The 27,500-nt window shown below is 40.0% G+C and overlaps 1 protein-coding gene across 1 annotated transcript in view; it reads left to right on the top strand.

Moving 5' to 3' along the window:
- Positions 1–27,500, top strand: part of LOC120530629 (unconventional myosin-X-like) — a 388,518-nt gene that overhangs the window by 342,771 nt on the left and 18,247 nt on the right. The window contains exons 34-37 of the mRNA XM_039755051.1: positions 17,187–17,484; positions 17,664–17,871; positions 18,586–18,722; positions 20,700–20,823. Of these exons, the coding sequence (XP_039610985.1) occupies positions 17,187–17,484; positions 17,664–17,871; positions 18,586–18,722; positions 20,700–20,823 (767 nt within the window). The remainder of the gene's footprint in view (positions 1–17,186; positions 17,485–17,663; positions 17,872–18,585; positions 18,723–20,699; positions 20,824–27,500) is intronic.

The following is a 27,500-nucleotide window of genomic DNA, read 5'->3' on the forward strand; positions in this document are numbered from 1 at the left end:
CGACTACCCGAAATAAGCCTTGATAAAAGCATGGTTTTGTGCACACTGAAAAGCAAGCAAAATTAGATGCATTACAGAAAGCGGACTTTGTGGCTCTTACTGGGGATCATTGGACTTCGTGACCGCTAGTAATTCTAAATACATCTAATTACAAAATGTTCAATGATCACACTGTTTTAGCCTAATGTACAAAATAATTTTGGCTAATGTTACTCAGAGTTTAAAGAGTAAGCTGGTCAAATTACCTTTTATGTTTCTGACTTATTTTTTTAAGAAGAAAACTGCACTTTATGTTGAAATTTTGGTTATTATTATTTAAAGACAATACTATTCTGAAAATGTACTTAAAGTACTTAAACTACCACTTTATTTTTAAGTCTGCCCAATTTTAACCAGGGATGATATTTTTGTTTCTGTTTTGAATTCAAATGCAGTTTAAAAGCTTTTTTTTTTTCAGAAATTAAAACAGCTTCAGTTTACAATATTCATGTCCATGTCTATTATTTGATTCTGTAAGCCCACTAAAACCACTTTTAAATTAAAAAAAAAACATTTACGATTTGGGGCAAATTTACGTAAGGATTACATACGATTAATCAAGATTAATTCTTACACAGCCTCTAATTAATTGGATTAATTTTTTTAATCGAGTCCCACCCCTAATATATATATGTAGATATGTATATATATATGTGTATATACAGTATATATGTAGATATATATGTGTATATACAGTATGTATATATGTATGTTATGTGTGTATATATGTATGTATGTGTATATATGTATATGTATATATGTATGTATATATATATATATATATATGTATGTATATATATGTATATATGTATGTATATATATATATATGTATATGTATATATATATATATATATATGTGTGTATATATATATATGTATATATGTATATATATATATATGTATATACCAGCAAACACTCATGACAATGACAAAACAATTACATTAACAATCATCTTAGTTATTTTTAAAATGTTTCTTTCTTTTCATAACTTCTTAACACACTACTTCTCCGCTGCGAAGCGCGGTATTCTGCTAGTATATATATATATATAATAAAAGGCAAAGTCCTCACTGACTGACTGACTCGTCACTAATTCTCCAACTTCCCGTGTGGATGGAAGGCTGAAATTTGGTAGGCTCATTCCTTACAGCTTTCTTACAAAAGTTGAGCAGGTTTCATTTAGAAATTCTACAAGTAACAGTCGAGAACGTCCATACTAATTGAACTTTATTTATATGGCCCCATCTTCACCTAAAAATTTGGTAGGCGGCTTCCCTGCACTAACCAAACCGATGTACATACTTATTTGTGGTATGGCACCGACCGCCATATTAAATTTTCAAACATTACTAATTCTCCAACTTCCCGTGTAGGTAGAAGGCTGAAATTTGGCAGGTTCATTCCTTACAACTTACTTACAAAAGGTTAAGTAGGTTTTCATTTTGAAATTATAGTGTAATGGTTGGCATAGCGGTCCAGCAAGCGCCAGCCATGTTGAACTTTCTTACTATGGCCCCATCTTCACGCGAAATTTGGTAGGTGGCTTCCCTGCGCTAACCAAAACCGATGTAGGTACTTATTTCAGTGGTATGGATGCCACTGTCAGCCGCCATATTGAACTTTTCAAGTCTTTGTTACTTATGGGCCCATCTTCAAGAAATTTGATGCGGGTTCCCAACGCTAACTGAATCCTACTTACGTACATATATACGTCCATAGCCTGCAGCTTGGTCACCGTGTGAGGCGGCGTTGGGTCCCCCATCCAAATGCTTACCACGTTGTTGGCTGCCTGCCTTATACTGTATATGCCTGCTGTCCGTTGCTCCAATCTCTACATTCCCTTCCTTGTCTTCGCCACGGGATTCATGTCTCCCTGCTGATAACTACAGCCTTTTTATTTAATCCACGGCTTCTCCGCTGTTTTATTGTTCATTTATTACGATTATAGTTATTGTGTAGGTATTTTAGACTTACTTTACATTGTTCAGTACCCATTTTCTTTATCATTCCAACCGTACCCGCATTAACATGTCTATCGAGGTAATCACCATCGATCAAAGAACTGTCACTTACCGAGTGGTTTCCATGCCGGAGATGGCACCTACCTTTTCCATTCTCTTTGTTACATATTGCACGGCCATATCAGGCTCACTCTTGATATCCGGCGAAACTGTGTCTTATGTGTTGAATGACTGTGACAGGTTCAAGGTGTGGACTGATGACGGTACAGGAGATAATTATACTACACAGGAGCACTATAAGAATGAAATGCTTAAGCCCTTCACCTATGCATCTGCATGTGAGTTGATGGCTGCTGCTGAATTGTTCAGTTGTCGCTTTCAAGTGTACCGAAATGGCCAAATATTTTACACCTTTCGACAACCGCCAATGCCTATTCAACATCTTAGATTCACAGGTGACAATTTCAGTAGTGGACACTTTGATGTTTATGAATGTTTAAACTCTCAAAAGCTGGATGTGAAGTTATCGATGAAACTGGCTGTATACTTGGAGCGCTTGACAGATGCCGAATGTCTCTTCAACACAAGTCCTACAAATACTGTCGTAATTGAAACAAACAATGAAACTCAAACCGATTATGACAGCAGCAATCCGAGCTGTGAGATTTGAGACAAGATTACTGTTCACATGGCCAACTGTACGTTGCATGCTTAAGAGTAAGCTCAGCGCACAGCTTGGTCATATTACAACCGGAGGGCAGAACTGACAATGTGGTATACAAAGAGATCCTTAACAAATAATTATTGGTATATTTTCCCTCACTTTAAAAAGATTTAAATTTCTTCTTAATAAAACTTTTAAGGCAGTACTTTGCTGCAGCTCGAGCGTAGGTATTTTGTAAGTGTATATATATATATATATATATATATATATAAACTCAAAAAAATTAAAGGAACACTTTGAAAACACATCATATCTCAATGGGATAAAGAAATCCTCCTGGATATCTATACTGATATAGACTGGGTAATGTGTTAGGAACGAAAGGATGTCACATCGTTTGATGGAAATGAAAATGATCAACCTACAGAGCCCTGAATTCAAAGACGCCCCAAAAATCAGAGTGAAAAAATCATGTGGCAGGCTAGTTCATTTTGCCAAAATTTAATTGCAGCAACTCAAAATTGTATGCAGCACTTTGTATGGCCCCTGTGTTCTTGTATACATGCCTGACAACATCGGTGCATGCTTCTAATGAGATGACAGATGGTGTTGTGGGAGATCTCCTCCCAGATCTGGACCAGGGCATCACTGAGCTCCTGGACAGTCTGAGGTGCAACCTGGTGGCATTGGATGGACCAAAACATAATGTCCCAGAGGTGTTCTATTGGATTTAGGTCAGGAAAGTGTGGTGGCCAGTCAATGGTATCAATTCCTTCATCCTCCAGGAATTGCCTGCATACTCTCACCACATGAGGCCAGGAATTGTCGTGCACCAGGAGCCACTGTACCAGCATAGAGTCTGACAATGGGTCCAATGATTTCATCCTGATACCTAATGGCAGCCAAGGTGCCTTTGTCAAGCCTGTAGCAGTCTGTGTGACCCTCCATGGATATGCCTCCCCAGACAATCATTAACCCACCACCAAACTGCTCATGCTGAATGATGTTACAGGCAGCATAATGTTCTCCATGGCTTCTCCAGACCCTTTCACTTCTGTCACGTGCTCAGGGTGAACCTGCTCTCATCTGTAAAAAGCACAGGGCACCAGTGGTGCATCTGCCAATTCTGGTATTCTATGGCGAATGCCAGTCGAGCTGCATGATGCTGGGCAGTGAGCTCATGGCCCATTTGAGGACATGGGGCCCTTGGGTCACCCTCATGAAGTCTTTCTGGTTGTTTGGTCAGAGACATTCACACCAGTGGCCTGCTGGAGGTCATTTTGTAGGGCTCTGGCAGTGCTCATCCTGTTCCTCCTTTCCCAAAGGAGCAGATACTGGTCCTGCTGATGGGTTATGGACCTTCTATGGCCCTCTCCAGCTCTCCTAGAGTAACTGCTTGTCTCCTAGAATCTCCTCCATTCCCTTGAGACTGTGCAGGGAGACGCAGCAAACCTTCTGGCAATGACACGTATTGATGTGCCATCCTGGAGAAGTTGGACTACCTGTGCAACCTCTGTAGGGTCCAGGTATTGCCTCATGCTACCAGTAGTGACACTGACTGTAGCCAAATGCAAAAAAAATGTCAGTGGCCTCCACCTGTTAAACCATTCCTGTTTTGGGGGTCATCTCATTGTTGCCCCTCTAGTGCATCTGTTGTTAATTTCATTAACACCACAGCAGCTGAAACTGATTAACAACCCGCTCTGCTACTTAACTGACCAGATTAATTTCCCATAAGTTTCATTGACTTTATGCTATACTCTGATTAAAAAGTGTTCCTTTAATTCTTTGGAGCAGTATACATATACACATATACACACACACACACACACACACACACACACACACACACACACATATATATATATATATATATATATATATATATATATATATATATATATATATATATATATATATATATATATATATATATATATATATATATATATACACACACACATATCTATAATAATAAAAGGCAAAGCCCTCATTGACTCACTGACTGACTGACTGACTCTTCACTAATTCTCCAACTTCCCATGTAGGTAGAAAGCTGAAATTTGGCAGGCTTATTCCTTACAGCTTATTTACAAAAGTTAAGCAGGTTTCATTTCGAAATTCTACACGTAATGGTCGGCAATGTCCGCCATGTTGAACTTTCTTATTTATGGCCCCATCTTCACGAAATTTGGTAGGGGGCTTCCCTGCACTAACCGAAACCGATGTACTTACTTTTTTCGATGGTATTACACCACTGTCGGCCACCATATTGAATTTTCCAACGTCACTAATTCTCCAACTTCCCGTGTAGGTAGAATGCTGAAATTTGGCAGGCTAATTCCTTACAGCTTACTTACAAAAGTTAAGCAGGTTTCATTTTGAAATTCTACACGTAATGGTCATAACGGTCAACAACGTCCACCATGTTGAACTTTATTTATGGCCCCATCTTCTCGAAATTTGGTAGGCGGCTTCCCTGCACTAACCGAAACCAATGTACGGATTTTATTTCGAGGTGGTATGATGCCACTGTCGGCTGCCAGATTGAAGTTTTCAACAGTCTTTGTTACTTATGGGCCCATCTTCAAGAAATTTGGTACACGGGTTCCCCAACGCTAACTGAATCCTACTTACGTACATACATGCATCCCAGTCTGCAGCTCCGTCACTGCGTGTGGAGTGCGCTAGCTCTACCATCCTAACACCTCCCACATTGTTGGCTGCCTGCCTATATAATGCCGTCCGTCGCTCCAGTCTCTACATTCCCTTCCTTGCTTCGCCACGGATTCATGTCTCCCTACTGATAACTACAGCCTTTTGTTTAATCCACGGCTTCTCCGCTGTTTTATTGTTTGTTTATTACAATTATAATTATTGTATAGGTATTTTACACTTACTTTACATTGCTCAGGTACCCATTTCCGTTATCATTCCAACCACCATTACCATGTCTATCGAGATAATCCCTATCCATCAAAGAACTATCACTTACCGAGTGGTTTCAATGCCCGGAAATACCACCTACCTTTTCCAGTCTCTTTGTTACATATTGCACGGCCATATCAGGCTCACTCTTGATATCCGGAGGAACATTGTGTCTTATGTATTGAATGACTGGGACAGGTTCAAATGGACGGATGACTGGTACAGGAGATAATTATACTACACAGGAGCATTATAAGTGTGAAATGCTTAAGCCCTTCACCTATGGTTCTGCATGTGAGTTGATGGCTGCCGCTGAATTGTTCGGTTGTCGCTTTCAAGTGTACCGAAATGGCCAAATATTTTACACCTTTAGACAGCGCCAATGCCTCTTAAACATCTTAGATTCACAGGTGACGATTTCAGTAGTGGACACTTTGATGTTTATGAATGTTTAAACTCTCAAAAGCTGGATGTGATTTTATCGCTGAAACCGGTTGTGTGTTTACAACGCTTGACAGATGCCGAATGTCACTTCAATACAACAAATCCTGCAAATACTGTCATAATTGAAACAAACCATGAAACTCAAACCGATTATGACAGCAGCAATCCAAGCTGTGAGATTTGAGACAAGATTACTGTTCACATGGCCAACTGTAAGTTGCATGCTCAAGAGTAAGCTCAGCGCACAGCTTGGTCATGTTACAACCAGAGGGCCGAACTGACAACATGGTATACAAAGAGATCCTTAACAAATAATTATTGGCATATTTTCCCTTAGTTTAAAAAGGTAAAATTTTTAATGCAGTTCTTCGCCGCTGCAAAGCACGGGTATTTTGCTAGTATATATATATATATACACACACACACACACACACACACACACACACACACACACACACACACACACACACACATACATACACATACATATATATACTAATAAAAGGCAAAGCCCTCACTGACTGACTCACTCACTCACTTTCTCATCACTAATTCTCCAATTTCCCGTGTAGGTAGAAAGCTGAAATTTGGCAGGCCAATTCCTTACAGCTTACTTACAAAAGTTGGGTAGGTTTCATTTCGAAATTCTATGCATAATGGTCATAACTGGAACCTATTTTTCTCTGTATAATGTAATGGATTTGAGCTTGATGGCCGTGGGGGCGGAGTTTCATGTGACATTATCACACCTCCCCACGTAATCACAGTGAACTGACTGTCAACGCAGATGCTAGAAAACCAGGAAGAGCTCCAAAAGCGCTTGAAGAAAACATGCATTATATAATTGAGAAGGCAGCGACACAATAAGAAGCGAGCGAGTGACATATTAAACCATATTCATGAGTGCTGCTGCTTCGGAAACAAAGCATGGTGTAAACCTAAAGTTTAAGTTAAGTTCATAGACACACTGGTATTTCTCGTGCGGGTATTTTGCTAGTGTATATATATATGTGTGTATATGTATATATATATATGTGTATATATATATATATATATATATATATATATATATATATATATATATATATATACTCAGCAAAAAGAAATGTCCTCTGACTTCAACTGTTTTACTTTCAGTAAACTTAATGTGTAAATATTTGTATGAACACTAAAAGAGTCAACACCATAAGACATAAACTAAAAATGTTTCACAATGTGTCCCTGAATGAAGGGAGGCTCAAAATCAAAAGTACCAGTCAGTATCTGGTGTGGCCACCAGCTGCTTGAAGTATTGCATTGCATCTCCTCCTCATGGACTGGACCAGATTTGTCAGTTCTTGCTGTGAGATGTTACCCCACTCTTCCACCAAGGCACCTGCAAGTTTCTGGACATTTCTGCGGGGAATGGCCCTTGCCATCGATCCAAATCGATCCCGCTCCAGGGTACAGGCCTCGGTGTAACGCTCATTCCTTCAATGATAAACACGAATCCGTCCATCACCCCTGGTGAGACAAAACCGTGACTCATCAGTGAAGAGCACTTTTTGCCACTCCTGTCTGGTCCAGCGAAGGTGGGTTTGTGCCCATAGGTGGCGTTGTTGCTGGTGATGTCTGGTAAGGACCTGCCTTACAACAGGCCTACAAGCCCTCAGTCCAGCCTCTCAGCCTATTGCGGACAGTCTGAGCACTGATGGAGGGATTTTGTGTTCCTGGTGTGACTCGGGCAGTTGTTGTGGCCATCCTGTACCTGTCACGCAGGTGTGATATTCGGATGTACCGATCCTGTGCAGGTGTTGTTACACGTGGTCTTTCACTGCGAGGATGATCAGCTGTCCTTCCTATCTGCCTGTAGCGCTGTCTTAGGCGTCTCACAGTGTGGACATGGCAATTTATTGCCCTAGCCACTTCAGCAGTCCTCATGCCTCCCTGCAGCATGTCTAATGCACGTTCACGCAGATGAGCAGGGACCCTGGGCATCTTTCTTTGGGTGTTTTCACAGTCGGTAGACAAGTCTCTTTAGTGTCCTGCTTTTAGAACAGTGACCTTAAATGCCTACTTTCTGTAAGCTGTTAAGGTCTTAACGACCATTCCACAGGTGCATGTTAATTAATTGATTATGGTTAATTGAACATGCATGGAAAACATTGTTTAAACCCTTTACAATGAAGATCTGTAAAGTTGTTTGGATTTTTAAAACATTATTGTTGAAATACACAGTCCTGAAAAAGGGACGTTTCTTTTTTTGCTGAGTATATATACACATACACACACATATATATATATATATATATATATATATATATATATATATATATATATATATATACTAGCAATACTCAAGCGCAAGAAAGTGCTTAAGTACTGCATTAAAATTTTATTAAGAAGAAAATTTTACCTTTTAAACTGAGGGAAAATATGCCAATAATTATTTAAGGATCTCTTTGTATACCATGTTGTCAGTTCGGCCCTCCGGTTGTAACATGACCAAGCTGTGTGCTGAGCTTACTCTTGAGCATGCAACTTACAGTTGGCCATGTGAACAGTAATCTTGTCTCAAATCTCACAGCTTGGATTGCTGCTGTCGTAATCGGTTTGAGTTTCATGGTTTGTTTCAATTATGACAGTATTTGCAGGATTTGTTGTATTGAAGTGACATTCGGCATCTGTCAAGCGCTGTAAGCACACAACCGGTTTCAGCGATAAAATAACATCCAGCTTTTGAGAGTTTAAACATTCATAAACATCAAAGTGTCCACTACTGAAATCGTCACCTGTGAATCTAAGATGTTTAAGAGGCATTGGCGGTTGTCGAAAGGTGTAAAATATTTGGCCATTTCGGTACACTTGAAAGTTTACAACCGAACAATTCAGCGGCAGCCATCAACTCACATGCAGAACCATAGGTGAAGGGCTTAAGCATTTCACTCTTATAATGCTCCTGTGTAGTATAATTATCTCCTGTACCTTCATCCGTCCACACATTGAACCTGTCCCAGTCATTCAATACATAAGACACAATGTTCCTCTGGATATCAAGAGTGAGCCTGATATGGCCGTGCAATATGTAACACAGAGAATGGAAAAGGTAGGTTGTATCTCCGGGCATGGAAACCACTCGGTAAGTGATAGTTCTTTGATCGATCGTGTTCATCTCGATCGACATGGTAATGGGGGTTGGAATGATAAAGGAAATAGGTACCTGAGCAATGTAAAGTAAGTGTAAAATACCTTTACAATAATTATAATTGTAATAAACAATCAATAAAACAGCAGAGAAGCCGTGGATTAAACAAAAAGGCTGTAGTTATCAGTAGGGAGACGTGAATCCCATGGCGAAGCAAGGAAGGGAATGTAGAGACTGGAGCGACGGACGGCCTTTTATAGGCAGGCAGCCAACAACATGGGAGACCCAATGCCGCCTGACACAGTGACCGAGCTGCAGGCTATGGACGTATATATGTACGTAAGTAGGATTAAGTTAGCGTTGGGAACCCGTGTACCAAATTTCTTAAAGATGGGCCCATAAGTAACAAAGACTGTTGAAAATTTCAATATGGCAGCCGACAGTGGTATCATACCACCGAAATAAGTACGTACATTGGTTTCGGTTAGTGCAGGGAAGCCACCAAATTTCGAAGATGGGGCCATAAATAAGAAAGTTCAACATGGCGGACGTTGTTGACCGTTATGACCGTTACGAGTAGAATTTCAAAATGAAACCTGCTTAATTGTTGCAAGTAAGCTGTAAGGAATGGGCCTGCCAAATTTCAGCCTTCTACCTACATGGGAAGTTGGAGAATTAGTGACGTTGGAAAGTTCAATATGGCGGCCGACAGTGGTGTCATACCACGACATAAGTATGTACATTGGTTTCAAGTTAGCGCAGGGAAGCTGCCTACCAAATTTCGTGAAGATGGGGCCATGAATAAGAAAGTTCAACATGGCGGACGTTGTTGACCATTATCGACCGTTATGACCGTTACGTGTAGAATTTCGAAATGAAACCTGCTTAACTTTTGTAAGTAAGCTGTAAGGAATAAGCCTGCCAAATTTCAGCTTTCTACCTACATGGGAAGTTGGAGAAGTTAGTCAGTCAGTCAGTGAGGGCTTTGCCTTTTATTATTATAGATATATGTGTGTGTGTGTGTGTGTATATATATATATATATATATATATATATATATATATATAGGTATGTTTTGTGTGTGTGTATAGGTGTGTATATATATATATATATAAATATATATATATATACACTCACCTAAAGGTTGGTTTATTAGGAACACCTGTTCAATTTTTCATTAATGCAATTATCTAATCAACCAAACACATGGCAGTTGCTTCAATGCATTTTGGGGTGTGGTCCTGGTCAAGACAATCTCCTGAACGCCAAACTGAATGTCAGAATGGGAAAGAAAGGTGATTTAAGCAATTTTGAGCGTGGCATGGTTGTTGGTGCCAGACGGGCCAGTCGGAGTATTTCACAATCTGCTCAGTTACTGGGATTTTCAGGCACAACCATTTCTAGGGTTTACAAAGAATGGTGTGAGAAGGGAAAAACATCCAGTATGCGTCAGTCCTGTGGGCGAAAGTGTCTTGTTGATGGTAGAGGTCAGAGGAGAATGGGCCGACTGATTCAAGCTGATAGAAGAGCAACTTTGACTGAAATAACCACTCGTTACAACCGAGGTATGCCACAAAGCATTTGTGAAGTCACAACACACACTACCTTGAGGCGGATGGGCTACAACAGCAGAAGACCCCACCGGGTACCACTCATCTCCACTACAAATAGGAAAAAGAGGCTACAATTTGCACGAGCTCACCAAAATTGGACAGTTGAAGACTGGAAAACTGTTGCCTGGTCTGATGAGTCTCGATTTCTGTTGAGACATTCAAATGGTCAGAATTTGGCGTAAACAGAATGAGAACATGGATCCATTATGCCTTGTTACCACTGTGCAGGCTGGTGGTGGTGGTGTAATGGTGTTGGGGATGTTTTCTTGGCACACTTTAGGCCCCTTAGTGCCAATTGGGCATCGTTTAAATGCCACGGGCTACCTGAGCATTGTTTCTGACCATGTCCATCCCTTCATGACCACCATGTTCCCATCCTTTGATGGCTACTTCCAGCAGGATAATGCACCATGTCACAAAGCTCGAATCATTTCAAATTGGTTTCTTGAAAATGACAATGAGTTCACTGTACTAAAATGGCCCCCACAGTCACCATATCTCAACCCAATAGAGCATATTTGGGATGTGGTGGAACGGAAGCTTCGTGCCCTGGATGTGCATCCCATAAATCTCCATCAAATGCAAGATGCTATCCTATCAATATGGGCCAACATTTCTAAAGAATGCTTTCAGCACCTTGTTGAATCAATGCCACGTAGAATTAAGGCAGTTCTGAAGGCGAAAGGGGGTCAAACACCATATTAGTATGGTGTTCCTAATAATCCTTTAGGTGAGTGTATATGTTCATGTGCTTGCAAAGATATACAATATACTGACCACTAGGGGGTGCTTAGAAGACCAAGACATGTCACTACCAGGGCTCAGTTTAAATTCATGCATGATGTACATGTTTATATTCTGATTCTCAATTTAGTGAAGTCATTTCTCCAGCCCCGTTTAATAGAGTGTGATTGATAGGGGCAGATGCTTGAAGGTAATGAATACCTATAATGAAAAATATTCAGGAACCATTCCCAGTTAACAGAGGTGAGGAGGGTTCCTCTCTTTTTTACATAGAAATGCTTGGAATTACTACATATTTCTGTACATGCTGTTCTTGGGCAAATGTTCCTAACAGTGTTCTTGATCCCTTTATATCCTTTGTGCCGTGTGGCTTAAGGGTCAATCTGTTTGTTGAACTTTACAGGATCTGGGGTACATCTGGTAACACTCCTGGATGGGTCTGGAGTGATACATTTCCAACCTTTTTAGATGTTTTATAGCCTGTTCTGCTTTTATTTTATAAAAATTTGACACACCGTCTTCCATTTGTTTACACTTTATTCATCGGTGGAGAGAACTGTGACACGTACACTCGCTTACTGAGCAAACTATTAGGAATGCCTTTACACCTGCTTATCCATGCATTTATCTAATCAGCCAATCATGTGGTAGAAGTGCAAAGCATAATGTCATGAAGTATAGGTCAAGAGATTCATTTAGACTTTACATCAAACACCAGAATGGGTAAAAATATGATATTATCCGGCATTATAATAAAAAATGTCACAAAGCTAGTCATCTCAAACTGATTTCATGAACATGACAATGAGTTCAGAGTTCTTCAGTTGCCTTCCTGGTCTCCAGAACCCAATTTCCAAAAGAACAACTTTGAAGTGTGGTAGAACAAGAGATTTGCAGCATGAATGCGCAGCTGAGAAGTCTGCAGAAAATAAGTATTGCAATCATGTCAACATGGATCAGAGACTCAAATGAATGTTTCCAACATTTTTAGCAATCCATGCCACAAAGAATTAAGAGATTTTGAGAGCAAAAGCACTCCCTACCCAGTGTTAGTATAATGTCCATAATAATTTGATCAGTAAGTGAATATAGCAAGTGTACATATGAATAAAAGTCAAAATGTGTTTTGTTCACCTGTATATCAAGTCAAGTTGGGGAGCATGCATTGGTACAGTGCGTTGCCACACCCACTACACAATGATCCCTCTGGATCCCAGTTGGCAACCCCCTTAGACAGACCCAGTCCCACTCTCCGGAAATGACCCTGTATCTGCTGCAGCCAGGTGTTACGTGGGCGACCCTTTGGCCTGGTCCAGCCACTCGGGTCCCCAACAAAGAGGATCTTACATGCCGGATCACCCTCGGGGGAAACACGTCACATGGCCGTAGTGCTGTAACTGATGCTCCCTCACAATGCAGGTAATGTGCCTCATTTGGGATCCCATGAGCAACCGTTCATTTGACATAAAGTCAAACCAACGGTACCCAAGGATTTTCCAGAGACACACAGTACCAAAGGAGTCCAGTCTCGGGTCACTGGATAGCATCCATGTCTCGCAACCATATAGCAAGACAGGAAGCACCAGGACTCTAAAGACTTGGACCTTCGTCCTTTTACATAGATATCGGGAGCGCCACACACCCCTTTCCAGAGACCTCATGACCCCCTTGCTCTCTCAATCCATCTACTGGCTTCATAGGAAGAGTCACCAGAGACATGAATGTCTCTGCCAAGGTAAAAGTAATCCTCTTGACAAGGCTGACACTCTTTCCGCAGACAGACACACTGCTGATGGTTGTGCCCAAGAGGTCATTAAAGGCCTTGATCTTGGTTTTTTATTCAGGACACTCGAAAGCCCAGACACTCGGACTCCTCACTCAGTCTCTCAAGCGCCCTGATCAGAGCCTCCATTGACTCCGCGAACATCACAGCATCTTCAGCAAAATCAAGATCCATAAATATTTCTTCACCAACCGATGCCCCACAGTCGCTGGGCCCTACGACCTTGCCCAACACCCAGTCCATACAAGCAATAAACAGAGTAGCAGCGAGAACACACCCCTGCCGAACCTCAGAATCAACTGGGAAAAACACAGAGGTTCTGCCTCCGCTCTGCACAGCACTCACAATACCAGTGTATAGGCTGGCCATGATATCCAGCAACCTTGAGGGGATCCTAAAAACCCTCAATGTCCAACAGGGCAGCTCGATCAACTGAGTCGAGCAAAGGCTGCAAAGAAACTCTGCCGAAGTTTGCGTTTGCGCTCCATGAGGTCCCTCAGTGCTAGGATGCAGTCGATGGTAGACTTCTTAGGTGTAAAATCAGACTGTTCCAGTCACAGATCCTATTGAGGACAACCCTAGCCAAGTACCTTACCTGGCACCAAGAGCACTGTTATCCCACTGTAAGTTGCCGCAATCTAGGCGATCACCCTTCCCTTTCCAGATAGGAACAACAAGTCCCATTTTCCAGTCAGTTGGGATGATGCCAGTCTCCCAAATGGAAGCAAAGATTGCTTGCAATGCCAGGAGGACAGCCTTAACAACAGCCTGGTGAAGTTCACCCTGGATACCACAGATCCCGATCGCGGTAGCCTTTCGTCCCCTCAGCTGGTTCACCACCTGTGCAATCTCTGTGAGATTGGGTGGTTCACAGCTAATTGGAGGATCAGTCTCAAGAACTGTGGACACAGAGATATCCAACGTCCTAACTGGAGGATCAGCTTTGAACAACTGCTCAAAGTAGCCAGCCCAGCAGGTCACAACTGCAGAGTCATCCGTAAGGACCGTTCCGTCAGCCGCCCTGACTGCAACTCTCTAAGGAGCAGATTCAGATGTGCATAATGCGTCGATTCCTCTTTAAGCAGGACGGGGGTCACTAAACCACAGATGAGGTGTTGCTTGCTCACAGATTCCTCTAAACAAACGCCTCTTTATCTACCCTCAGAGCCCTCATAGCCGTCCTCCTCAGTTCTTGGTACAGACCAGAGTTGCCATTGATCCGTGCTTCTCGATGATATCCAGGGTGCCCTCCGAGATGAAACACCTCCTTCTGGGAACACCGGTAACACCAACACAACCCTCGGCTACCTTCAGGGTCTTGTCGCGGAAGGTCTCTCACATCACATTAGGATCGGCAGTCGCACCCAAATCTGCAAGTTCCTCACACAAACTGCGTGCAAACTCATTAGAAACAGCCTGGTCTTGGAGTCTGGCCAAGTCCAGGCTAATTTTCGTAGTAGGTGGTAACCTGCTGGATCCTAAGAATTGTGTGACAAATAGGGGGCGCTATAGCTCCCTTGAACCCCTGCCCAATACGCCAGACACCAGATAAAAGTCTAAATGATGACTTTATTTATATGCCACAGTGCACAAAGCACCCTCTCCTCAGCAATACTCATAAACACACTAATAATCACAATGAACATTCCTCCACACTCCCAGACACGTTGCCACCCTTCCACCCAGCTCAGCTCGCAGTCTGGGAGCTCCCACAGTCCTTTAATCTTTCCTGACCCGGAAGTGTTCCCAATCCCCAGTCCACATGATTCTCTATCACTTCTGGGTCAGGTATGAGTCCTCCTTCTCACCCCGAAGCACAACGCTCTTCCTTTGACGCACTTCCGGGTCATAGGGCACAAATGATTCTTCGGTCCTCCCTGCAGCTCCCTCTTGCGGCCCCTGTGGTATCAAGCAGGGTCGTGTATAAAAACTACATAGTCCATGACTCCCTGCTGGTCTTTGGGGCACCTCCATACTGCAGGGAGGGCTCCATCTGGCGGCCTGGGGGTATTTCCGGGATGACAAGCCGGCCAAAGACCACAATAGGAACAACAAGTCTGTGGTCAGAATTCACAAACTGGGCACTTCTGTAGACCCTGCAGTTTTGCAAGAGCCTCCAGTGTCTGTCCACAAGGATATGATTGATCTCCTTCACCACACCACCAGTGTTGGAGTACCAAGTCCAACAATGCAGTTCTGGGTGCTGGAACCAGGATCCAGCGATTCGCAGCCCCTGACCTTTTGCAAAGTCAAAGAACATGGAGCCAGCTTCACCACGGTCACCAGACCCATGGGGACCGAGACAATCCTCATAGCCTGCCCTGTCAGTGCCAGTGGTTGCATTGAAGTCATCCATGACCAGAGGAGTGTCACCTCGTGGGCACTCATCAACTGCCGAGCGAAGCTGCAAATAAAATGTCTCCCTAGCTGAGACGTCACTCACCTAGATCGGAGCATACACTGAGACAACAAACAAGGCACTCAGGGAGTGCTGTAATCTGAGTCTCATAATACGCTTGTTGAAAGGAGTGACATCAGACACCATCGGAAGAAGCCAATCTGCTACAGCAACAACTACTCCCCGAGTATGCCATCAGAGCGACCAGACCAATAAAAGGTGTATCCACCCAATAAGATCTGGCCAGTCCCCGGTCTGCTCACCTCGGAGAGTGCCGCCACTGAAATGCAAAGGAAGATGATCATCTTGCCGGAGAGATGGCGTTCTGTTATGTTGTGTTATTAATGTTGTTTAGTTTGGACAATAGGTGGCACTGTACAAATATGATTTAAATAGAACTGGGAGACAGATGGGAGGAGAGTTCCCAGAAGGAGACTGTATGACAGAGGTCTTTCTGTAATAAAGAAGGTATTTGGAGATTTATTTGTGTACTAATCGATACAACACGTTCCATGCGCCTGCCTATGGGCCCCCTCAAATTGGAACCCGAGTGCTGCCATGCAGTGGGCGACGCCTCAGCACCACACCAGTTCCAATCCCCAACAGACCTTACCCCATTGGCTCTCCAACGGTTTCGACTTTTCCGAGGATGGGGCTCCTGAGGGCTTTCCCCTATCCACTTCATGATGCGAGCAGCCTTCCTATGGGTGTCTGCAGCAGAGCTACTCTCCCGGAGAGCAAAAAAGAGTCTTTTCTGTCGTCTCGGAGCTGTGTGAGGGTTTTTTTTTTTTATACAGTGGCTGGAGTTCCAATCCTACCACCAACCTCCATGATTTCCCTGCAAGTTGGAGGACTGCTTGCATGGCCAAATGCAGTTTAACATCGTACCCAGGACATGCACACACTTGTACATGTAATGTAATAAAAATGTTTGTAGTTTAATACACTGCATATAAAATGATCGTGAAAAAATTAAGTTCAGCTAGTTAGAGAAGATTCCAAACTTACTTAAAAGCAGATGGTAATTATTAACACCAAGGAACCCAGAAGTACAATATCAGGGTGGAGCTAGTGCTAGAGATTTACTGTAAGAAAATCAGAGGCACCTATTTTTGTCAGTAGGCAACCTTAAATAGTTTACAGCCATAAGACAGGTTTGTGTTCTTTTCCCCATTTGGTCACTTTACCACGTCAGTATTAGTTTACTGCACTCGTGTTCTTTTTTTTTTTTTTTTTTTTTATGTCTCACCCATGTTTTAACTGGTGTTTAACATGTTTTACCATTCTGTCTGTGCTCTGCAAGTGTCAATTTTTATTTTTTTTAAAAGAGACCTTTTTTTTAGCCAAATAATGCACAATGAGATTGTGTTCTATTATAGCCATTTTATTTTGTTTTTAGGACTTTACTCAGTTAAATCTGATTTATATACAAAAATGACTACAAGAGTGCTAAATATTGAATCCTTGGTTCTTCACATTTTTCAACAGTTCAAAAAGAAAAGGGCTACTCCAGTCTTCAGGATGAAGCAGTGAAAATCTTCAACTCTCTGCAAGAAATGGAAACCGTATCGGACCCTGTGCCTATAATTCAGGGCATCTTGCAGACCTGTCAGGACCTGCGGCCACTTAGAGATGAGGTGTATTGCCAATTGATCAAGCAGACCACACATGTGCCACATCCCAACAGCCCAGCCAATCGTGCTCACTGGCATCTCCTTACCTGTATGAGCTGCACCTTTTTGCCCAGCCGTGGGATCCTTCGCTACCTCAAGTTTCACCTTAAAAGGTAAGCACCCTTGATAGGCATCACAGTATGGCACTCTCAGGACCATACATGTTACAATCAAACTTTTATCTGGCCAGATTAAGAGCTGAACTGATAGCATTCAGGCACTGAAATAAACTAATCTTGACTGCCTATGCTTCTGTGCTTCAAATTAATCCTTGACTTTTGTGTGCCATTAGGATAAAAGACCTGTTCCCAGGGACAGAGATTGAGAAGTATGCCCACTTCATCAGTGAGTCGTTAAAAAAGAGTAAGTCAAGAGAGTATGTGCCATCTCAGGATGAGATTGCTGCCTTGCTTACCCGACAGGAGATGACAACAACAGTCTACTGTCATGGTGGAGGATCATGTCAAATCACCATCAACTCCCATACCACAGCTGGAGAGGTAATGTCACTGGCCTACTCAAGGCAAATTAACAGATTCAAATACATTCACTTATACATGTTTGTTCATTACAAATAGCAGAAGAAGCTTATCTTCATACATTTTATAAACAGGACACACATTCCTCAACTGGAAAAAAAATTCAATTGTGTGTGTTTATTGGCAAATTGTTAAACTGCTGCAAACTGTGAAATATCAGAACAATAAAACACCATGCTGTAAATGATATTTTCATTTTATTTACTGGATGTTTACCCCGTTTTAACTAGCAGCTACAGAAGTCTGGATTGATCTGGAACATGTAGAGATGCCTATGCCTATAACTTTGGTCACTTAATATCTTCATTATCTATGAGCTGCTCTTCCATGACTCTTTTCTGTCCCACTGATCTTTAGTTTGAAAGTGTGTTTTTTCTGGCACATAAACCAAAGGTGTAAACCCAATTGCATCTTTTGTGATGTGATGCTTGGTCATAAAGTCTTATTCATCAGGGTAGAATAAAATAGTGCTTGGTTTTCATATTACTAGCATCTTATTGGCTGACATCTTACAGTATGTATAAAATTGGATTAAGAAAAATAATGTGAAAGCTGTTCAGGTCTATCTACCCCTCACTTTAGTGTTCCTCTCTCTAACACTTTTTGTTCTACTTAAGTCATTTTAAAAAAAAATTCTCTCAATACCGCCCGCTAACCTTTTGATTTATTTTCTAGGTTGTAGAGAAACTGATTCGTGGTTTGGCCATGGAGGACAGTCGTAACATGTTTGCTCTCTTTGAGCAGAATCAGTCCACAGACAGAGCTGTGGAAAGTAGAGTTATTGTTGCTGATGTGTTAGCAAAATTTGAAAGGTGGGTATGCACTTCAGGGTTTAAAAAAAAAAAAAAAGATATTCCTTTAGTATTTTTGCATGGGGCACACACTTTCTGAAAGAGAAATGTTTTTTTTTTCCCTGCATCTTCACTAATAGTATTTCAAATACACACCTCAGAATTTGTTATGGAAGGATCAGATCACTCCAGTACTTATAGCACTTGGCTTAACAGCCTTGATGATTTACCTTCTTTAAACAAATGGCTATTAAGACACAGAAATGCAACACATCATAGCAAGAAGAATCTCTTTTCCTAAGGGAAAACACAGGACAATGAGAAAAGGTGACTTGATTCTGAGAAAAGGCCCAAAAGCCAGATCCACTAACAAATTACTACAAGACAGCCTTGAGCACTGTGTTATAGACGACCAGCAGCTTAGTGGTGGAGGGATATCAGTTTATCATCACAGTGAACTATTATTAATGAAAATGAGTCCAGTAATTAATAAATTCTTCCCTCCTTGTTTCTGTGTGTTTCTGTTACTTGAACATTATATAAAACCAATAACTTCCCAAAAAGCCTATAAAATTAACTGTCAGCACTCCTTCTACAATTTGTCTCTAAATGTTTGTATTTGAAAAGGCCAACTTATAGTTTAAAGATCTCCCTGTCTTGTTAGTAATATACTTTTATATGTGTGTTTACATAGAGCAAAATATATTTAATGGTTACAGTGCCCAAAGAGAGCCAGTAATAATTAAACTTGTACATTCTAAGTGCCCACTCTCTCCATTGCCTTCCTCTAGGCTTCACCTGTTGTACAAAAAGCCGACGGTGGTGGTGTTCTAAGCCATAGTAGCTTAGTACAATTAGTAATAACTTTGAAAATAGCATTAACTAGTCAGCATTCAAAGAGTTTTTTCTGCCTCTTCTAATCATAATTAACACCAAAGTTATTACAGGCTGCTCTTTGTCCCCCCTCTAGCTCAATCAAGCTGAAAGACAAACCCTCATTAGGTGTGAGAGTTTCTGCTGTCAATACTGAAAATGGTGTGTCTTTATTTATATCTGTGGAGCTGTGAGTCTCATTTTGTCTGGTCTCTTATTTTAGATACAAAACATTTTATTACCTGATGTATGTTAGACCAGTGACTATGGTCATCGTGCAGTGGCCACCAACTATGGAAGGTGCTTGTCACTGTTCATCTGTCCATTTTCCATTAAAGAACTAAGGCCCGAGCCTATTCTGACACATTAAGCATCTAACAGTGGATGATGTGGCAGTCCATTACAAGGGTGCAACCTCTCAATTAGCCTAAAATGCATGTCTTTGGAATATGGCAGAAAATACAGATAGTGTGGAGAAAAATCAATGCAGTCACAATAAAATGTACCAATTCCAATCGGTGAGGCTGGGGTTTGAACAAGGCATATATTGCCATGAGGCAACAGTACCACCTGTGCTTCTATCTATGTTTAACAAGTGGGAGGTTAGTATCAACAGAGTACTGGACAAAGCAGAAATATACCAGCCAGTAGTAATGTTTGACACAGTTTCTATATAGGTACAGTAGAATTGAATGCTGATAAACAAGTCTGTCAATCTAGAAAAGAAGTTCCTTTAAATTAAATAGCTGTATTGCATAAGATATTACATCTGCATGTTTTTTGCAAGACAGTTTTAGATATCCCTTTTTTAACTCTGTGGTATTGATTACTGCATAAAACATATAATAATGGATTGAAATTAAATGTTGATATAAATAATGAAATTGGACAGCTAGTCAGTTAAAATGTTACATCCATCAGTTTATTTTAACATGTATTTGCTGAGAATTTTATTATGGAGGCCCCTCTTGTCATTAAAAGCTACACACCTTAATGTCATCCTTGATTGTTACAGCAAATAGAAAAAAACTAAACACTTTTAGTTTAATCCTTATAGCATGCTCACGCATTTACCAAAGGTATGATGTTTACAAGGAGAAATTAATACTTCTTTATTATGGATAGATTGGTTGGAACTGAAGAGGAGGAAGAGGAAGGCCAATGGCGACTTTACTTCAAACTCTATTGCTTTTTAGATGTGGAGAGTGTCCCTCAAGATAGTGTGGAGTTTGCATTCATGTTTGAGCAGGTAAGAAGTCTAGGAAACATGCATCAAATTGTTTCAATAGCTCTGATACGTGGGGGAAATCCTGTATTATCGATTGACTTATGAAAAATAATCATTACTTTTCGTCTAGAATTTAAAATGGTCATGTAGGATGCATTGTCCAAAAATATAAACATTACCACCATTCAGAGTATTTTTTTTGTGGAACTGTATTTAATCTTCATGATGTGCTTGGTAAATTCTCTCTTTCTGAGTGAGTCACTCAATCTACAGTATATTTTTAAAGCACCTTTTACTACACATACCATCACAAGGCATTTAATAACGCAAACTGTATTGTACATTCTTCTCGTTTGGGATTTTCTCCAAGTACTCAGTCTTTTTGTCATAAAGACATTCTAGTTAGGTTAAATGGTGACTCTACATGGTGTGTGAGCTTGTCCAGAAATGGACCAGCAGTCTTTCCAGGGTTTGTGCAATGCATTTTTCCTGCCAGTGAAAGTTAAGTTACAGTTAAAGAAATTTCCAGTAAATTCTAAGCTAAGCTGTGTCATTTCAAGTTAGCAGACATCACATTACTTAAAATATTATCTACAGGAAAATGGCATAGACACCTGTAACGGGAGTTTAGAAGAGAACAGGTGAGTCCTCAGGTTTTGATTTGAACAGACTGTCATAAACAAAGCCAGTCAAGACCATTCCAGCAAATTGGACATGCAAACCCAAATAAGCATGTTGAGAGTTGTGCAGCAGGATTTTTGCCACTCTATCTAATGAGCTTAGTTAGCAGTGTAGATGTATATTCTAGAGAGCTTGGTTCTTTTAGATTTATTTTCCATTAAGAATTTTAATGATGATTTTTTTTTTATCAAACAGGATGATAGTGTAGACAAATTCTTGAAGAGTAATAACACCACAGCAGTCAAAACTCTGTCGTCATCATTCTAAATTATTTTGAACCTATTAATAGTACTGGTGCTTAACCTTTTGAACCTATTAATAGTACTGGTGCTTAACCTATTAATCTTAAATCCACTGAACATTGAATAACAGAGTGAAAAGTTGTGCACTTACGTCAAATAAAATCATTGAGTCCAAGTGATCCATCTATATATATAATTCACTAAGGGCACGCAAGACAGAGAGCCGCGCCCACCAACTCACAGAGCCCCGCGCACCAACTCTAAGACCATGGGATATGCACGACAGAGCCCCGCCCTCCATCTCTAATCCCACTTCCGCGTCCACCCTCACTCTCGATCAAACAGCAATAATTAGCAAACAAACAAATATAACTGGCAGTAACAGTGCAAAATTCACAAGTGGTATGCCAGTTTGAAAAGATAAGTTTTGAGGGTCGTTTTAAAATGTGTTATTGAATCGAGCTGATGTATATGAGAGAGAAGAGAATTCCCGAGTTCAGGAGCACTATGAGAGACGCTCGAGCTCCCATAGCACAGAGTTTGATGTGTGGTACAGAAAGTACAGCTGCAGAATCAGAGTGAGCGAGATGAGTGTCAGTCTGTAGGAGATCAGTGAGGTTGTGGAGAGCTTTAAATGTTAAGAGCGGTATTTAGTATTGTATTCTGTAGTTAACAGGGAGCCAGTGAAGTTGAGAGAGAATAGGTGTAGTATGTTCAGTGGATTTAGAACAGCAGGTTATTATCCTGGCAGCAGACTAAATTGTAAGTGATTGATACGTTTTTGTGGGATGTCAGATAGAATACCATTACAGTAATCTGTGAGTGAGGTGACTCAGGCATTAACCAATACTTTAGTACTGTTGCGTAAGAACAGGACGAAGTCTAGAAATGTTTCTGAGATGGAAAAAAGCAGTCCGAGAAATGTTACTTATACGGGAGGAATTATTTAATAATAGTTATTATTATTTAATAATTGCCATTATTCGTGTATAAATGGATATAAATAATTGCATGTAAACGATTCGCCAAAATCTGTTGCATGTAAACGATACTGTTTAAGACGTTATTGCTTTTCATCAGAAAACCCGGTTTCCATGTCTACCTGTATTAGTTTAAATGGCACTTTTACCACTCGCAATAGGGCGGACGCGCTGATTTATTGTTTCGACTGGGCAACACAGTGAATGCGGCGTCTATCTATATACAGTATGCCTATGTTTTCCGTAGCCTGCTACAGGAAGGTACTCTCTCGACCATTGGCATTGGTTTCTCTCCTTGCTATTTTCGTTATACTGTGACTGTGGTTTCCTAAGCCTTTGCTATACTGAATTCCTTTCTCACCTTTTCCGTTCCTGTTCTTACACCGGGCTTCGGCTAGTAAGTTATAAAAAGAAAATTTCAGCTTCAGCCAAGTCAGCATTCAGAAATCATGAAATTCAAATGAAATACTCATGGCAGTGGACGATAGGATAATGTGACAAGAGCCAGTATTTGAGTGAGTAATATCCAAACATCTTGAAGCAGATATGCCACGTGCTGAGCAGCTGAAGAAAATGTTCAGTCATTTAATTAATTCTTAGCAGATGTATGGAATGCTAATAAAGCATTCATTCATTCAATGAGCTTGTTTAAGTGCTTGGTATTGTAAGCAGGCAAATGTTCATTGGTTTAAATATAAATAAGATGTTATATACAGTATAAAATGTAAAGATTTTTCTTAATTAGGTGATGTTAAAGCTGCATTTTAAAGGCCTTAGTGCTGGCACTGATTTTAAATTCTGTAAGGAATGAAATAACACTTGCTTAATCCAATTCATTGTTTCTGGTTGCCAGTCTATCACATGATCTACTCATGCACATACCCATACAGGGTCAATTGGATACATGAGTTTAACCAAGCTGCACATCTTTGGGATGTGTGAGGGGAAAACCAGGCAGACACTGGAAGAATATGCATGTTCTAATGTAAAGATGAGTTACACAAAAATACAATTTTTTTTGGTTCTGTTTTTCATTTAGGTACACAAACTCTTAATGTTAAACAACAAGAAGAAAAACGACAATGTACGTTTTTCTAAATCTCATATTGCCATCTAATTCTGATTACACAATACTGTGGAAAGGGGAAAACAGTAGTCTAATTAAGCCAGCTGCCATTGTGGCCCTCTGGCATAAAGAATGCATGCCATTTACTATTCACTAAACTTGATACTAAATACTAAACTGTTTGATTTTTCAATGCCCTAACTTGATACAAATGTAAAAACTTAGGTCATGACACCATTTTATATATGCATATTCATGGTAAATGTGCCTAAATTATTGTTTATGTAATTTTACTTTCTTGTTCCATTATATTGTTTTTGTTAAAATAGCTTTTCAGCCTGATGCTTCAAATCCAAGATTCAGATAAACAGGGTACTTGATTACCCTTTTCATAATGAAAGTCTCTTGGCTCTTATTTATTTTACAACTACTACTACAAAGGAAACCTGTATGTTACATATTTATAATTATATTTTGAGGATTTATACCTTTTAATACCAATTTTTCCATAATAATTCATGTTTTGTCTGCTTTTCCATACTTCTTTAAAATCTGTTTTCCTACTCCAGTTTAAGACTTCCATCATTATGATGTCATGTGTGATGAATAATAGACAATTTAGCATATGGAAATAATATTATTCCCTGTACTGAAGTACTCTATAAATGTTATTACATTTTTTATTCACTTTGTGCCATGACTTACTGAGCCATCCCTTTAAGATAAACTTCATCTTTTTTGTGTGTGTCTGTCTGCAAGCAAACCTTAAATTTAAACTGTTACGCTTACGGATTTCATTTGACTTTAACAGAAGACAATCTAACTAACTATTTTTTTTTGTTTGTTTGTTTTTAATTTTATTGATTATATTGTAATCATTCCATACAAATAGATCAATTTTTACAAAAAAAATAGGATTGAAAACAAGTCAACCCCCACCCCTGTGAAAGAGATTATGGCCAACAGACTAAAACTTAAAAATAGTAAAAATAAATAAATTGATGAGTTTATTAGGCGGATACAGATAAATGGAGAAGAAAAAGAAATGGGGCGAGAATCTACTTCCTCAATGCTTTAAGAGCTTATTCAAAAATGTTATTGATTAGATCCTGCCAGGTTTTGAAAACGTTCTGAACAGATCCTCTAAGTGAGAATTAGATTTTTTCCAATTTCAAATAATATAAAACATCAGTTACCCACTGACTTAAGAGGAGAGTTGTAATTCTTCCAATTTAGCAAAATAAGTCTTTGTGCCAATAGTGTAGTGAAGACAATCACAGTTTGTTTATCCTTCTCCACTTTAAGCCCATCTGGAAGTAAACCAAACGCAGCTGTTAATGGATTAGGAGGGATTGTGACACCAAGGCTGTCTGAAAGGCACTTAAAATTTTTTGTCCAGAATGATGATAATTTGGTGTAGGCCAAAAACATGTGACCCAGTGAGGCTGGAGCTTGATTGCAGCATTCACAGGTAGGATCCCTGGAAACATTTTGGATAATTTTAAGCGAGACAGATCTGTTCGATATATAATTTTGACTTGAATAATTGTATGCTTTGCGCATATGGAGCTCAAATGAATTCTCTACATTGCTACCTTCCACTCCTTTTCTGATTTGACTTTTGTCAGTGTTCAGCCTTCTTAACTTCTCAAAAGCTGACAACATTGGTGAATTTAAATTTAAAAAAAAAAGAAAGGAAGTGAATGACGTAATGTCCAGATCATCCTTGGACCTTCATCAGTTGTGAAGCCACATTAATGCTGACTTACTACAAGTGTCTGCATCCTGTGGCTGTTTGTTTTTCTACATGACTTTACAGTCTGAAGCAAGTCACATTAAAGGATAGACTATAAAATGACTTCCGTAGACCCACACTCCATTTCCATAACATTTACCAGTCCCAAATCACAAACATGTTAAATAGATGATTCTTAAAATGCAGGTCTACTTTGGTTTGTAGTTTGTATAGGTCACTCCTTCATGAACTGATTTATTTATTTCCTTTTTTTTTTGATTCCTTGATTTTCTGATCATTTCTGTTATCCCTTTTATAAAATACAGCTGTGCGTGGAGTAAAAAACCCTCCACGATATGTTCAAGGATCCTAAGGGCACAAAACCAGTTTGATACCTTCGTCATGATCCTAATATGGGCATAGTTTTCAATTATAGAGTCTCAATTTTTATTCAAACTTTAACAAAACTATACTTGTGAAATCTAATTTCACCTTTATGACTTTAGTTGTCATTGAAAATTATCCAAAGTTTGCATTACATTTTGTATTATTGGACTGTTTTTATTTCAAAAGTCACAAATAACATATTTAGAGTTTGCCTTCCATCCATCCATCGTCTAAACTGTATATCCTGTTTGGGTCATAGGGAGCCAGTGAGCCATTCAGGTAGCACTGAGCACCAATTTCTACTGTTAATTGACCACTGTTTCCTTTATTTTAATTGGTGTGTTTTTAAAGATTCCATCCTCTTAAGTGACAGCCGAACATAAATGAAATGTGAAGTGAGCCAACAGATGACCAGCTAACAATTATTTTTGTTAATTATACCCATTATTTACATCCATGGTTTGCCACAGCAGACATTTCCAAAACCATTGAATTCGTTTTTTCCCTCAAAGAGAACCATCAAAGTGTTTTATGGACGTGAGCTGATCAACATTACTGAGACCATCACCTTTCTTTATTTACAAGTATTGTATGAACAACACAGGTTAGCTGGTCATGTGTTAGCTCAATTTGTGTCACATTATTATTTGACTGCTACTTAAGGAAAAATGCAAATAAAGTGGTCTGTGTCTTAAATAGCAACTTAATTACAAAAAACGCAAAAGAAATTCATTAGAAGCAGAAACTGGTCACTAATTAAGGAAATTTATTTTTAAACATTCCTATAAAGTATTAGTTGAGCCTGAGGATGCACTTTTTAAACTAGCCTGTTTTAACTATATATGTATATGTGTATGTATATATGTGTATGTGTGTTTATATCCTTATATATAATTTGATTGTATCTGTATGTATGGTGTTTGCGTCAATACCCCGTATGTATGGCGATGTATGGTGTTCGCGTCAATACCCCTTATGTATGGTGTTTGCGTCAATACCTCGACTCAATACAGGTTAGAACCATGCAATGGGACTCTGTCTCTGTCTCTGTAGTTAGAACATAACGTGGCAAACGGCGATGCAGTATTGCATGATTGGCTAAGAATGTTCGAATGCTCCAGTGACGCCGCTGGACGGCCGAGTATAGTAAGTTGGTGTTAGTTTGAGCAGATAACAGTAAGTTTGGTGTTTTAAAATGTGTTATTGAATCAAGCTGACGTATATGAGCCAGAAGAGAATTCCCGAGTTCAGGAGCACTATGAGAGACGCTTGAGCTCCCATAAAACAGAGTCTGACATGTGGTACAGAAAGTAGAGCTGCAGATGAGGATCTGAGTGAGCGAGAGGTATGTCAGTCTGTAGGAAATCAGTGAGACTGTGGAGAGCTTTAAATGTTAAGAGTGGTATTTTGTACTCTATTCAGTAGTTAACAGGAAGCCACGGAAGCTGAGAGAGAAACGGTGTAATATATTTATAACAGCAGGTTATTATCCGGGCAGCAGAATTTTGAAGAAGTTGTAAGCGATGGATAAGATTTTGTGAGATGCCAGACAGAATAGCATTACAGTGATCTATACGTGAGGTGACTCGGGCATTAATCAATACTTC

Source organism: Polypterus senegalus, chromosome 6 (genome assembly GCF_016835505.1).
Source record: "Polypterus senegalus isolate Bchr_013 chromosome 6, ASM1683550v1, whole genome shotgun sequence".
In the NCBI taxonomy this organism is placed as follows: Eukaryota; Metazoa; Chordata; class Cladistia; order Polypteriformes; family Polypteridae; genus Polypterus; species Polypterus senegalus.